This window comes from Calidris pugnax, unplaced genomic scaffold, assembly GCF_001431845.1.
Source record: "Calidris pugnax isolate Ruff unplaced genomic scaffold, ASM143184v1 scaffold63, whole genome shotgun sequence".
Lineage (NCBI taxonomy): Eukaryota > Metazoa > Chordata > Aves > Charadriiformes > Scolopacidae > Calidris > Calidris pugnax.
Genome location: NW_015090852.1, coordinates 542,639 through 557,179, shown reverse-complemented (window position 1 = coordinate 557,179; position 14,541 = coordinate 542,639). Strand labels below are relative to the sequence as shown.

The following is a 14,541-nucleotide window of genomic DNA, read 5'->3' as shown; positions in this document are numbered from 1 at the left end:
GGCTCCAAGATGGCTTTAACCGGGCTGTTGGCCCTGCTGGCCGGTTGCTGCCTGGCGGCGGGGAGCGGTCCCGCCGAGGCGGCGGAGGCGGCGGCGGCGGCGGCCACCAAGGAGCTGGAGTGTAAGCTGAAGAGCATCACGGTGTCGGCGCTGCCGTTCCTGCGGGAGAACGACCTCAGCATCATGCACGGCCCTTCGGCCGCCGAGCCCAAGCTCCTCTTCTCCGTCCGCAACGATTTCCCCGGCGAGATGGTGGTGGTGGACGACCTGGAGAACACGGAGCTGCCTTACTTCGTGCTGGGTGAGCCTCCCGGGCCCTGCCTGCCGGTACGCGGCGGGTCTCCATTCCCCTTTCTCCTCCCGGTAGCCGAGCATCCCCGGTCCCGGTGTGTGTGTGGGGGGCTCCTCCCTGCGGCACCGGCATGAGGGTACCCTGCAGCAGCAGCATCTCTGCCCCGGTACCGGTTGGCCCCGCTGCAGCACGTCGGCCCCGGTGCCCGTTCAACCTCGCTGCAGCATCCCTGAGGAGGTGCTGTGGGCCTGGGGTTGCTTGGTGCATCCTTGGGTTGTCATCTCCCGGGGTTTGTCTCCATCTCAGCGCAGAGGTCCCCAGTGGTTTGTGCTGGCGGGAGGCCCGCAGTCTGCTTCCAGCGTGGCCCGTTTTTGCTTTGTCTGTCCCCCAGCGGAGCCACCTTTCCTGCAGCCTGGTGGGGAAAAAAAAGAATAATAATACTTGGGTGGCAGCGTTTTCCATCCTGCTTGTGCGTGCTGTCTCCATCACTCCTGCCCCCAGGTTTAGGCTTTGGCCTGCTCACATGGTCCCAGTGGTTCCCGCTCTGGCCAGGCCTCTGAGCTTCACCCACCCCGTGAGGCACATCTGCCCAAATCCAAGGGGCTCCAGCAGTTTTCCTCCACCAAAAAAAGCCACCGGTTTGCTCCTTTGTTCACGTTTGGATGAGAGCAGGGCCTCTGCCACTTGTGCGCTGGGACTTGCTTCCCTCCACACCACCTGGGACAAGTCACTGAGATTTTTAATTTTTAGTGATATTTGTGCAGGATGCCAGTTTCCTACCACCGCCTGCATCTAACCCCCCTGCCCCAGGCAAACGCTTCTAGCAGTCCCATGGGGGCTGTGCACAGCTCTTGCAAACCTTGTCCACCTGCTCCACCAGCACCCTGGGTCCCTGTGAAGTTTTTAAAATGCCACCCCTGTCGGGTTGTCACCCCAAAAATGAGGCTGTGGCATGTTGCTCTGCGTGGCAGTGCCCCTCTGTGCCACCCTTGTGCACGGGCAGAGTGTAGTGGTGGCCACAGACTGGGTTTTCTCCCCCAGGAGTTCATCATCTCCGTGGCCTCTAAACCCCTCCGTGTGGAAAAAAGCCCCTGGTCCTGGGTGCTGGGGGCAGTGCTGGCTGCTGGGTGGGCATCCCCCTTCTCCCTTGGGAGAGGCAGAGGCGGGCAGGGGGCTGTTGATACCGTGTGTGTGTGTGCAGGACACCCAGGGATGATGTGCTTGAGGCTGGGGGCCATGCGAGAAGAGGGTAGTGGGCTAGCAATGTGTGTCCCCCCTCCCAGGTCTGCTGGTCCAAGCCCTGTGCTGCGGGATGCTGCGGCGGAGGCCGGAGAGCGTTGCTGTGGCAACGGGGCGGCAGCGCGGCGGATGCAGGGGGAGGCACCAAGCATGGCCGCCAGCCCCGCGCCACCTTGACGCCCCAAAAGCCACCTTGGGGGCCTGTCCCCTGCCCCCCCTTGGACCCGATCCCAGGGAGCTGGGCCCCAATGGGCTGCGGGGCCTGAGATGCTGCCAGGGGGGCTGATTGGCTTTGATGGGGCAGGGGTCCCCAGGCATGGCCCTGGTTGGTACTGTGGGGATTCCTCCCAGGATTTTTCAAATCCATGAGGTGCCACATGCTGGGCAGCATGGGAAAGGACCTACCTGCCCTGACAGACCCAGGGTTTGCACTGGTGATGCCAGGCAGGGCAGGGTTTGCACTGGTGATGCCAGGCTTTCAACTCCTGCTTGTGGCCACCAGACAAGTATGGGGATGACTGGCCCCGTGTCAGCGCGTCCTGATGTTCTGGTGGTGGCCAGGCTCTCCTGGGCATTACTGCCTGGGACATTGGTTGCACCCCAGCATGTAGGAGTTTGGGCTGTGGAGACACTGAGGTGGTTCTAGCACAGGTCTCCCCGCCAGGGATGCTGGGGCCAGGGGCTGGACTGACAGGAGGAGGGTAACTCGTAGGCCTGCTGTTTGCCAAAGTTTTGGCTTGGTGGCTCCTGGAAAATGCCATGTTACATCTCCCTCCTTCCTGCGAGAGAAGGACTTGCTTTGGAGCTGGCATGGCCACTTTGCCCTGTGTGGGTATTATTATTGTTGTTGTCATGCTGCTTTGGCGTGTGTGTGGAGTATTGTTGTTATTACTGTTGTTAGGGGTATGTTGTTGTAATTGTTGTTATTATTATTGTTGTTATTATTAGCCTGAACACTTCTCTTGCATGGCAGAAGCCCTGAAGCGCATAGACCTTGCAAGACCTGGTCTTAGTAACTCAGAAGCTGCGTCCTCTGGAGCTGGAGAGCCCCCCCAGCCCAAGAAACCCATGGGGTAGAGAGCATCACTGTTGGCACTACGTGCTCGGTGGGGATGTGGGGTTGATGTGTGGAACCAGTGTCCGTGGTTGTGTTTCCACAAGGCTTGTGTGTGGCTGGAAGGGTGTATTCGAGCATCCTTCCGGGAGCCTGGCTTCACAGAGTGCTGATTGCACTGTCCCTGGCAAAGCCCAGACCCCTTAGTTGTGCCCAAGCACCTTTGTACTTCTGAGACAGGTCTGGTTTAGGGATTGTCTACTGGGGAGGGAGCTGGGTGACTACTCCTTCCTCCTCTTGGTGGTTTTTGGATCCAGGACCTGTGTACAGGGAGCAGGTCCCAAGGAGGAGCTGCCCCGCCAGCTGACAGGGTCTTGGTCTGAACCCCAGGGTGCTGCCCCCGGGCCAGGGAGGACCTGGATTTGGGCTTTGAGCACCATGAAGGGCACGGTACTGCATGGGTGCTCCTGGCAGTGGCCTTCAGTCATGTTGGCTCTGCCAAATGGGGTCTTGAGCAACTCCCTCAAGGTTTCTCCGAGTCTCAGTTTCCCCATTGCTGTGGTTTGGGCTGGACTGGCCACTAAAACAAATGATAGATTGATGCTCTCTTTAACTTCTCTCCCAAGGGAGGGAAGAATGAGATAGAGACTTATGGATTGAGAAGAAAACTAAAACTACTTTAATGAAATATTATTATTAAAAAGAAAATATAATAATATCAAAAAGAGAAAATAATTAAATACATACAATATGCACAAAACCAGTATCGAGCTCCCAGGATGATGATCACATCACAGGCAGGCACTGGGAAAGTCCCAGACTGGGCTTAGCAATGGATGACAGCTGAGCTCAGGATCTGGATTTAGGAACACATGGATTGAGATCAAAGGCAGATGAACAGAGTCCCCCTCAGACACCAGCCACTGAAGAAAGAGGCTGACCTCTCTGGTCCCTCAGCTTTTATACTGAGCACGATGCAGATGGGATGGAATACCCTGTTGGTCAGTTTAGGGTCACCTGTCCCACCCACTCCTCCCCACAGGTGCCACCCCTCTACGCTTTTCCACTTCCAACCCTCCAACTTGGTGCATAACAAAATTAGCTGACCTTTGAGAAGAAAACTAAAACTACTTTAATGAAATATTATTATTAAAAAGAAAATATAATAATATCAAAAAGAGAAAATAAATATATACAATATACACAAAACCAGTATCGAGCTCCCAGGATGATGATCACACCATGGGCAGGCACTGGGAAAGTCCCAGACTGGGCTTAGCAATGGATGACAGCTGAGCTCAGGATCTGGATTTAGGAACACATGGATTGAGATCAAAGGCAGATGAACAGAGTCCCCCTCAGACACCAGCCACTGAAGAAAGAGGCTGACCTCTCTGGTCCCTCAGCTTTTATACTGAGCACGATGCAGATGGGATGGAATACCCTGTTGGTCAGTTTAGGGTCACCTGTCCCACCCACTCCTCCCCACAGGTGCCACCCCTCTACGCTTTTCCACTTCCAACCCTCCAACTTGGTGCATAACAAAATTAGCTGACCTTGGTGGTTGTACTTAGCAGGAGCCTCTCTGCATACTATGCCTTCATATTCTCTGTAAACATCAGACCTGATCTACTAGAAGGAGGCACTGTCTGAAAAATACGCCGTTAATTTCAGAGAGTTGGAAGAGGCTTAACTGAAAAGTAAAATTACGGAAAAGATAATTGTTTCTGTTTTACCTCAAACCAGAGCACCCATGAAGTGTGCAGGGAGGTGGCTGTGGCAGGGTGGGACTGCGGCAGGGCAAGGGGAGCAGCCAGAACAGGGTCAGGATTGGGGACCTCAAGGGTGTCCGGGTGTCATCCCCCTTTGGCCCTGGCTGTCCCCCTCAAAACCTTCCTAAATAGTTCAAGAGCTTTCAAGCTTGGCTGGTGTTTGGTGGAAACCTTCGGTTGGAAGAGGCTTAACTGAAAAGTAAAATTACGGAAAAGATAATTGTTTCTGTTTTACCTCAAACCAGAGCACCCATGAAGTGTGCAGGGAGGTGGCTGTGGCAGGGTGGGACTGCGGCAGGGCAAGGGGAGCAGCCAGAACAGGGTCAGGATTGGGGACCTCAAGGGTGTCCGGGTGTCATCCCCCTTTGGCCCTGGCTGTCCCCCTCAAAACCTTCCTAAATAGTTCAAGAGCTTTCAAGCTTGGCTGGTGTCTGTGGAAACCATCATGCGTGGTTTCCCTTGCCTTGGTGGTACCTCCCTGCCATGGTGGCCAAGCTGGGCGTCCCACCAACGGGCACATGGGGCAAGGTTTTTTCCCCAGCTAGAGATGTGTTGGGTCTTGGGAGAGCTACATATGATCCTTACTAAAAATAGGGTGCTGGGGGGGTGTGTATTAAACTGGGCACCCCAAAAATGGCTGTCACTCCCCACCCCTGATGAGATGCTCCGGTAACATAATCAACTTAATGGTGAGCGTGGAGGTTGCAGGCATCCCCTCGCTGCTGGCGGGTGGTGTGGCAGGGACTTTGATTGACCCCCCCCGGCCCCAAGCCAAGCTCTGCCAAGGCTCATCCCTGCCAGTGGGGATGATGAGGAGCCAGGGGCTGTCTGCCCGACCTCGGGGTCTGCGGGGGGTGGTGGGAACGTTGTGTGTGGGTGGTGGCATCCATCCCCTTCACAATTTTGCTTCTCCCTGCTGCCAGTAGTGGTGACCTGCGGGGGGCTCAGACGGGGGCTTGGGGGGACACGTTTGATTTGGCTTGCCTTGATCCACTGCCTTGTGGTTTTAATTTTATATTTATCTTTACTCAAGAGGGTGAGGCATGGCTTGTTGCTTGCTCTACGTGCACCATTTTTGGGTCTCACCCCCTCTCGTGGCCCTCCCAGTGCCAGAGTTGGATGTGTCGAGTGTGTTGGTGCTCAGCCCTCCCAAAAGTGGGGACTCCATGGCTGCCTCCAGGTTCCTCCAAAAGCAGAGGGATAGTTTGAGGAATTATTCCCCTGGTTTATGGTGAGGAGAGGCACTTGGGCAGGACTTTCAGCTGCTTTGTATCTCCCTTTGCTAACAGAAGGAGTGTGTTTGAATTGTCCTGGGCACCTTCTCGTGCATGTGCTGCCCACGTTTCTCAGGAGCAGCTTGGTGGGACACCATCCCTACGTGCAGCACCTTCTGTGCTCGTACCCATCAAAACGTGTGGGCTTTTAGACACATGACCTCAAAAGGACTCCCAACACTATCCCCTCTGTTTTGCTGCGGGTTGGTTGGTTTTGGATTTTTTTTTCCCACCTCCTAAATTTTCGGGAAGCATCAAGGGCGTGGGAGTAGGGATGGGGCTGCTCGCTGGGTCATGTCAGGCTGCCTGCATTTAAAAGCACCCAGTTTCATCCGGCTTTAAATCAAGGAAACCTCCATTTGCAATGGTCGCCTTTCATCTCGTTTCGTGTTTGTTGCCTTAGTTGTATTTTTTTTTTTTTTTTTCCTGAAGGGAGGCTGAGCCTCGCTGGTTTGTGGCCATTAAGAGATGCTAATTAGCAGCTCAATATTCCCTGTCCGCTAACCTTCACACCCCCTTCTTCCTTGCTGCTTGGCTCGGCAGCGTCCAGCCGCATTTGAGATGTCATTAACTGGATTCACACTCCTGCGGGCTGCTAATTTTTTGGGCCCCATCCTTCACAGGTTACAAACTGGCGAGCGGGGTATTTATTAGCATCCTGTGGCCCCTTGAGCTTGGTGGAGGTTTGCAATGCCATTAAAAACTGCGTGAAGGATGGTGTCTTTGACTCCCTCACCCATGTGTTGCGCTAGATTGTTGGAAAGTGAAGTCTTGAAATGCAGTTTTGTGCATAAAATGGACTTGAGGAACGAGAAAGTGGAGCTGATGGGTCAAACCCATGCTTTCTGACCACCAGATAATTCAAGATCTTGAAATACCGGAGAGTTACTCGTGTCCTGTTTTTTTTTCCCCCTGAGCACAGAGGAGGTGAAGGAACTTTTTCTGCCTCCTCGGTTTCCAGCCCATCTGTCATGCCCTGAAATGGGGGCAGCACAGTCCCTCGCGCCCCGACATCCCCTGCTCCTCATCATCCTCACAGGAGCCTTGGCAACAGAGGATGGGAGACGGTTCTTAACTTCAATGACTTTAATAGATTATCATAAACTCAGGCCTTAATACAAGCTGTCATGATTTCAAATTATCTTACTTTTAAATTAAATAGATTCCTTTTTAAATACAAAATCAATTCTAATTTTTTAGAGGGGTGAGATTTTTCAAAGGCACCGATGAGTTGGGCATATTTAACTGCTCTTGAACATCTCCCCGAAATATCTAATCAATTTTTTATTATTTTTTTTTTGTTAAATCTCTGCTAACCTCTTGCCTGTGCTGGTGGATGCTCTGGCCCTGACTTCTTTGGCTTAATTATGGGTGGATAGCACAGGGGGTCGTGGGGGCCGTGAGATGGACTGCTGTGGGGATGCAGGCTGCCACTAATGGGGCTGACGGGTGGCTGGCACGTCTGCCTGTCCCAGCTCTCCTGCCAGGAGACAGCGAGATGTGACACCCGTCATCTCTCATCCACATCCCATGCATCTCCGTGCTGCCGTGGACTGCAGGAGGTGGTGTCACCCACAACATCTACCCTCCCCTCCGGCTCCTAAATGGCCCCAGAGGAGGGAAGCAGGAGGCAAGGGGCTGCAGGGTTGCATTAGCCCTTTTTTTTGTTTTGTACTTCCACGTCAAGTGGGAAGAGCATCCCGTTGGATTTTGGTTAGGGGTTGCTTGGCCCAACTCCTCTCATCTGGTTCTGGGTGCCAGAGGTGGGTCCCAAAGCTGGTGGCACGCAGAGCAAGTCTTTGGTCCTGGCTCTCTGTGTTGGGAAAGCAGGTCTTGGAGTGTTGTGGTTCATTTCCAAGGGAGGCAAGGGCACCCCAGTATCACCACTGGAGCTCCCCTTCCCTGTCACACATCCCCATCCTGCGAGACCAGGGTTTGGCAGTGGGGCTGGTCCCACTGCCGGACCCACAGCATCGCTCTGGTACGAACCTTGCACCTGGAAATAGGTGTAATGGTAAAATAATGGACCAAATATTAAGAAATTCTTAAGTACCTAGAGAATAACCGAGTTAAATTATACCAGAAGAGCTCAATTGCCTTGCTTAGATTGATTGAATTACTAAATGAGCCTGACTAATGGAATGGAGTGGATATATCGGACTTTTACTCAAGATCCTGAAATAATTTCTCTAATAAGATTGTGAGCCATTAATTGAACTTGGCTTTGATCCTGGACACTGTCGCATGCACTGAAACCCAGCAGTATGATCTATGCTCCTGCGTGCTTGGCCAAGGGGGCAGCCGCCAGCACCTCCCTGCCAGGAGGCTTGGAGGGTGGCCAGGGGGTTCACCGGGGGATCCCAGCCCACCCACACAAGGACCTGTGGGGAAGGGACCCTGAAACGTCTCAGCAACCCTCCTGCCTGCTGGTGAAACAGCTGGGGACATCCTGGTGCCCATCCTGGCACTGGGATGTGCTTTATTCTCTTCTGCTGCCAGCAGCTGATTGCCTGGCCGTGGTCCTAACCCCTGTTACCATCACTGGGGGGTAACTTTGGGATGGATGTTTTGGGGTTTACGTCTCCAAATCCAGGGGTGCCACTTCCTTCCTGTGCCCTCCTGGAGTGGTTGGTGCTAGTGGTGGGATGCTGTCCATGGCATCCAGAGCCCAGTCTGTGGTGTGGGATGCTTCCCTCTCCATCAGTGGTGGGATGCTGTCCATGGCATCCAGAGTAGCTGCCCAGTCTGTGGTGTGGGATGCCTCCCTCTCCATTGCTTGCCTCCTACTTTTTCCTCCATCCAAACTGGCTGATTACTGAGACCTCAGTGCTGATGCACCTCCTTCCACCTCTGATGCTTTGGTGCTTGCTTTTCTCCCTGGAGTTGTGCTCTTGGGTGCTGGCAGCAGAGGCCAGTGTGCCCCAAAGGGTGCCACCAAGGCTGGGGGGCTTGGCAGAGCTTCCAGCAAAGCAGAGAGGGACCAGCCAAGGGGATGCTGGGACCCTGGAGCACCTGGGTAGGGCAGGACAGGTCAAACCACTGGTAGGACCCCATTCCTGCTCTTGCTCTTGGCCATACAATGTAAACCTGACCTCTCCACATCCTTTTTCTAGCTGAAGGATGGGGCTAGAGTGGGCGAGGTGACCTGCTTGGAGCTGCTGAAGCACCAAGCACACCCTCACGCCTGGTCACACACCCTCTTGCAGGTGATGGAGCTCAACACCAACCCCAGCTATGAGCAGGGGCAGCGCTTAAATCCCAGTACCCAGGGTGGGTAATGCTGCAGGAAAGTGGGCAGCATCCCTGGGAGGAACACAGGCCAAACTGGGGGTGGCTGAGGCTCGGGAGGGAGGCACAGGGCACACGTTCCTACCCCACATTGCTGTCCCCATCACCAACCCACTGTCTTACTGGGAGCGGAGGTTTCGGTGGCACAGCGGATGTAGAGGGCCTCTTGTATATTTTTTTTTTTTTCTTAACCAAGGGGAAAAAAAAAAATAAGAAATAGGGATTTTGTCTCTGGGAACCCGTTGCCACAGCAACCACTCATCCAGCCGGCTCCAGCGGCAGCGGGGCTGGGAGGGAATCTGGCTGACCCAGAAAGCAGAGGGGGGAGCAGGTTGTGGGGCTGCTTGGCTTTTCACCGGTGGGTATCAGGGTCTGGCAGTGCCCGGCAGGACAGGCAGAGGACTGAAGTGTCTGGGGTGAGGGCGAGCCCCCTGTTTTGGCTGAATGTGCAGAGGAATACTCCTGGCTCCCTTTAATCACTCCGAGCCTTAATTTCTCAGACCGCATCCTGGCAGGGATGCTCAGGCTCACTCCCGTTCCTGCCCGGAGAGCTGTCCCACTTTTGAGGGCCAAGCTGCCTGGGTGGGCACCCCCTAAAGACCCCCAAAGCTTTGTGGCATGTTTTACCCCAGGAACTGGCTCTGGTCCACACAGTAGTGGGGATCCTTGGGCAGCTGCACTTCTCTCTGATGCTATCTCGCCTCTGCCCTTCTTTCCCCACACTGGAGGCATTTGCATCTGGGCAACATCCCATTTCCTACCATGTTATTCTATTTTATTCTATTTTATTCTATTTTATTCTATTTTATTCTATTTTATTCTATTTTATTCTATTTTATATTTTATATTTATTTTTTCAATGGTGGCTTAACCAGCCAAATGGAGGGTCTGATACCATCTCCCTTGGAGTCTTGCTGCAGAGCGGCCCTTCAGATGAAGGAATTTTTTTGCCTGGTGGGATTAAGGCAGCATCTGGATGGTGATGGCCCTGTAATTTAAGACTCGTTGTCCTTTTACTTGCAAATTGCCAGGCTCTGGCTTCTCTGCAGCCAGCCTGGCTGTGGCCGGCGGCTCACCCTGAGCAGCAGCGGTCTGGAGGCTGTGGGATTTGTCTAGATAAGGGAAGATTTTTGATTGCCAGGTTCTGCTAGGGTTTAATGCTGAGAAACGCGCCCGGAGGAAAGCATCCTCCACTCCTGTGTGCTGCGTTGATGTTTCTGATCCTGTTTTGCTGCCCTACGGCCAGGGGATGCTCAGGATGGATGCTCACCCTGGTCTGCAGGTGCTGGGCTCTTTGGGGTCTAAGTTCACTTCACGCTTGGCTTTGCTGCAGGGGCTTGTTTGCGTTTGCCAGTGATGGGCACAGGCAGGGGTCTGAGCCTGTCCCCTCAGCCATGTCCTGTCTGCAGAGCCTGAGATCTGCTGGGGAACGTGCAGCTGCCTTTTTCACCATTTATAACCGAAGGAAGGGTAAAAGATCCTTGAGGAACCCTCTAGCTGGTGGTGGCACATCGGTCACAGAAGTTTGGGGTCCGCAGCCCTGATGCAAGAGGAGGTACGGTGTCTTTCCTAGCTGCCTCAGAGACGTTTCAGTAATTAGGATGACTAACGAGCATAGCAGAGCAAGCAGCTATGGGGAATGCAGAGAGCTGGCTGTGCTCCCACGGGGAGCTGATCCAGCTGAAAACTAACCTGGTGGAGGAAAGAACTTGGAGAAGGGTTGGAGAAGGTGGCAGCAAATGTTAAGGAGACCCAACACGCTTCTTGTGCCCTTGCATGGACAGATTGCTTCTGCTTGGACCAGCAGGGGTTGGGTGGACTTGGGAGCACTCCCCAAATGGCCAGAGCCCTTTGGGATGGTGGTCTACCTGGTGGGCAGGGGAAATGGGGTACAGGCAGGACCTTGACCTTGGTTTTTGGGAGCGGCACCTCCTGTTCTTCTCTCCCCCACCCTCCTCCCCTGTCAAAAAACCCGGCCGCGATGTCACCGTCACAACACAGTGACTGCCTGGGAAAGCAGATATTAGCAACCCCGAAATATCCCGGGGACAGGCTCTTATGTGATGGGAGACAGTTACCATGGAAACCTCCTTCAAATAAAAAAAAAAAAAAAAAAAACAAAGATGAAACAAACTGTTTCATCACAATGATGAGTTTTTTGCTAGCACGCTGCTGGGTCAGTCAAGCTTGAGTGAGTAATCAAGGGTATGAACTGCCTCACGGAACGCAAACCTGGGACAGGCTCTTATGGGATGGGGGACAGTTACCAGGGAAACCCCCTTCAAAAAAAAAAAAAAAAAAAAAAGAAAAAACCCTGAAATTTAAAGCAGCCCTTGTAGCTCAGAGGAACTGTAGACCTTATTATGGGTTTTGGCAACCCCCCTTTTTTTCTTTTATTTGTTCCAGCTAAAAGCTCCATGAGACAAGGCAATTAATTTGAGCATCCCAAAGGGAGTGAGAGAGGGAGGGCATGGTGCTGGGAACCTGCTGCCTGGGCTGGTGGGCTCCTGGTACTTCCCGGTGCCACTGCACCGCAGCCAGCAAATGCCCTCCTGTGATGGGGTTTCTCCAACACGGATGAAGAAGCAGGGTGGTTTTTTTAGAAGAGTTGGCTCAAGGCTTAAAAAACCCCCTTCCTAGCTTTGTAGGTAGAGGGTTTGGGGTGGGATGGTGGTGCAAGCGAAGGGTTCAGGGCGCTGCAGGAGAAGGGATGATATGGGGAACAAGTACAGGATACATCTCCAGCATGGGGGTGGGCAGCTCAGAGCAGGTCGGGGTGACGTGTCTTTATGTGTGTGGCATCAGGAGGTGGTGCTCTTTCTCCTTGTTGTGGCAGGGGTGCTTCTGTGGGGAATCGCTTGACCTGGCTGGCTTCGGTGGGGAAGGGCAGATGCCTGGGAGAGGAGACATCGTGCTCCCAAATTTTCTTGCCAGGTTCAACTTTGCAGCTGTGGCAACAGGGTCCCAGGGGGGTAGTAAGTCCGGCTCACTGCAGACTTTAAATTGCTCCGGTGCTTTCAGCGTGTCCGCTCTGCCTAATGATGTCCCCAGTGTCTGCAGGTGCTGGGAAATCTCCTGGAAACGTCAGGTTTGGACCAGAGAGTCTGTTGAGCCTCCCACCGCCCCAGGCTGGCCCCGAGCTCCTCTGGGTGCTGCTTTCCTGCTGGCAGTCGTGCTGGTGTGGAGCTGTGGAGCTCTGGAGCATCCCAGAGCTGCACCTCCCCAACCTTTCCTGTTTTTCAGCCAGAAACAGCTGAATTCTGGCTTTCTCTGCTTTGAGGGACCTCTTTTGAGGAGCAGTGATGGGACTCAAAAGCCATCATGCTGCCATGCTGGCTTTCTTGCTGGCAAAAGGGACAAGCCAAGGAGTGTGTCTCAGCAGACATGCCACCTATGGCCTGGGAATTTGGAGGGTGTTACAAAAGTCTCTGCTGTGAGTAGAGAGCTGCAGGGGTCCCATCCCAACTCACACCAAGGTGCAATTTTAGCTGGGATGCATGTCTAAGCATCCACATGCCTGAAACATCCTTTCAGAGAAAAATCAAACCAATGTTGTTAGCTCTTCAGCAAGAGCTGCTCTTTTCTTAGGTGTGCCATGCTCCTGGACCTGGTGGGCAGGAGAAACAGTGCAGCCCCCTTGGTAGAAGGTGGAAACACCTGTGAGCCAGGAATGGGAGTGTATCAAGTGCATCGGGCCTGCTTAGTCAATCTTGGAGCTGGGCTGGCTTCCACAGCTTTTTATTATCACGTTTAGCCCTCTTCTTGCTTGTTGAGTACAGCACGTTGCTGGTTGACAGCCAGAGAACTCAACCTCAAGGTCCTAGCTCTGAGCATCCCCTTCCAAGTCCCCCTGTGCCAGCCAGCACAAACTGGGGTGAAGGGGTGCCTGGTGGGCACCAGGGCTGGGGGATGAATGAAGGATGTGGAGGTTCCCCGGGTGGACATGGTACATATCTCCTCATGGAACGGTGGTGGTGTGGTCAGCCTGGGCTGGATCCAGCTTCCTTCTTGCAATTAAAGCTCAGTGCCAGGGAAGAAGGGCTTTTCACGTGCCACAGGGTGAAAGGCAGCATGCCTGTGAAATGTAGCTGTGCCAGCACCAGGAAAGTGTCTGGATGATGGAGTGAGGGCAGAAAAGGAAGGACCACGAGGTGGGAGGAGAGGCACGATGGCAGGAGGTAGTAAATAACTGGAGGGACCATGCGAAAACCAAGGGGTGTTAGGGACAGTGATGGAGAGTATGGGCAGAGCTGCTCGGTGCGGGTGTGAGCTGTGGCAGCCCTGGTTGCTTCCTGAAGCCATCGTGCACAGACCCCAGTAAAGCACCCTTTGGAGCTAATCATCACAGGAATTAATGGGTGGTTTCACATTGGGTGGCAGACACATCTGTGTCCTGAGAATAGCACTGCAGAGGCTATGGCTGTGTATTTGGTGAGTTTCTGGCCAACGAAGGGAGGAGGTGGCAGGTTCACCCTCCAAGCCCCGCTCTCAGCAACAGCCAGAGCCTGCAGGGATAAAGCAAAGACGTGGCTGTAAGTGCAGGAGTTTGCAGCTACCTGTTTCTCAGTGTCTATAAGGGCTCTTCACTCTAGAGATACCAAAACTGCAGCTCACTCCTCACCTTGATTGAATTTTGTTTGCTTCTAGAAATGCTGCTTATTTGCTAAAATGGGATGCTGCTTCCTTTTGATGCAGGAGGAGCCAGCAGCAGCCCCTTATTCAGAAACTCTCTGGTCACAGGGCTGTTGCCCTGGCCAGGGTGACCCTTGGTTGGGCTGGAGCATCCTGGCTCCATCCCCTATTTTTTGCAATCCCAGATTTCAGCACAGGACTAAGAAAATAAGTAGATTTTCCTCCGTTGTTTGGTGGTTTTTTTTTTTCCCCCTATGTGAATATGAGGGAACTTTCTGCCTGTGTTTATGACATTGGTGTCTCCTTTCCCCTGCCAAGGGCATAAGCCCTTCCTGACAAGACAGGCAGGTAAATACAGGCAGGGCCATACTGACGTGCAATAGGATTAGAGCTGATGGGTGCTGAAACCCAAGAGTTACATAATTTGGACTGCAATGCAGAAGCCCTTGCTTAATTTTTAATTATCCAATTGCCGCACGTATATAGCCCTCAACCCGGGAAGCGGGGTTGGCCCATGGGCACATGCAAGGGGGCCTGGCTGGCAAAGGTGGTGGGAAATCCTTCCCTCATGTTCCTGTCCCTCCTGGCATGGCGAGAAGAAACATGTTCCCCATGGCAGCAGCACTCATGGAAGGAGCTGGGCTGAGCCACGGAGGGTGGAAAGGATGCTCTGTAGCCACGCTGGGGACTAAGGAGCATCCCGTTGAGTTGTGGGAGAAGGGATGCAGGTCTGCAAAGGTCTTGGAGGTTTCTCTGCGTCGCATTGTTAGATAAACGGAAGGCACAGTGGTTGCTTTGCATCCTGTAGCTGCTGGTAAAAGTGCCCTGAGTGCCTCCCAGGGTGGTTTTGTTGGGGTGCAGGAGAAACGGTGAAGGAGCTGCTGTAGACCTCAGCTGTGAAGCATCGTTTTTTCCCCTCCCTTTTTCTCCCCCTCTTTCAAATCCCTGCTCTGCACTTTCTGTCCTTCCTACAAAGGCAGCCACCTCGGA

The 14,541-nt window shown here is 53.5% G+C and overlaps 1 protein-coding gene across 3 annotated transcripts in view; it reads left to right on the top strand.

Annotated features, from left to right (window-relative positions):
* Positions 1-6: 6 nt before the first annotated feature.
* Positions 7-14,541, top strand: part of ASTN1 (astrotactin 1) — a 67,539-nt gene continuing 53,004 nt past the window's right edge. For all 3 annotated transcript variants that reach the window (XM_014943520.1, XM_014943519.1, XM_014943518.1), the window contains exon 1: positions 7-301. In XM_014943520.1, coding sequence (XP_014799006.1) covers positions 10-301 — 292 coding nt within the window. In that variant the 5' untranslated portion in view covers positions 7-9. The remainder of the gene's footprint in view (positions 302-14,541) is intronic.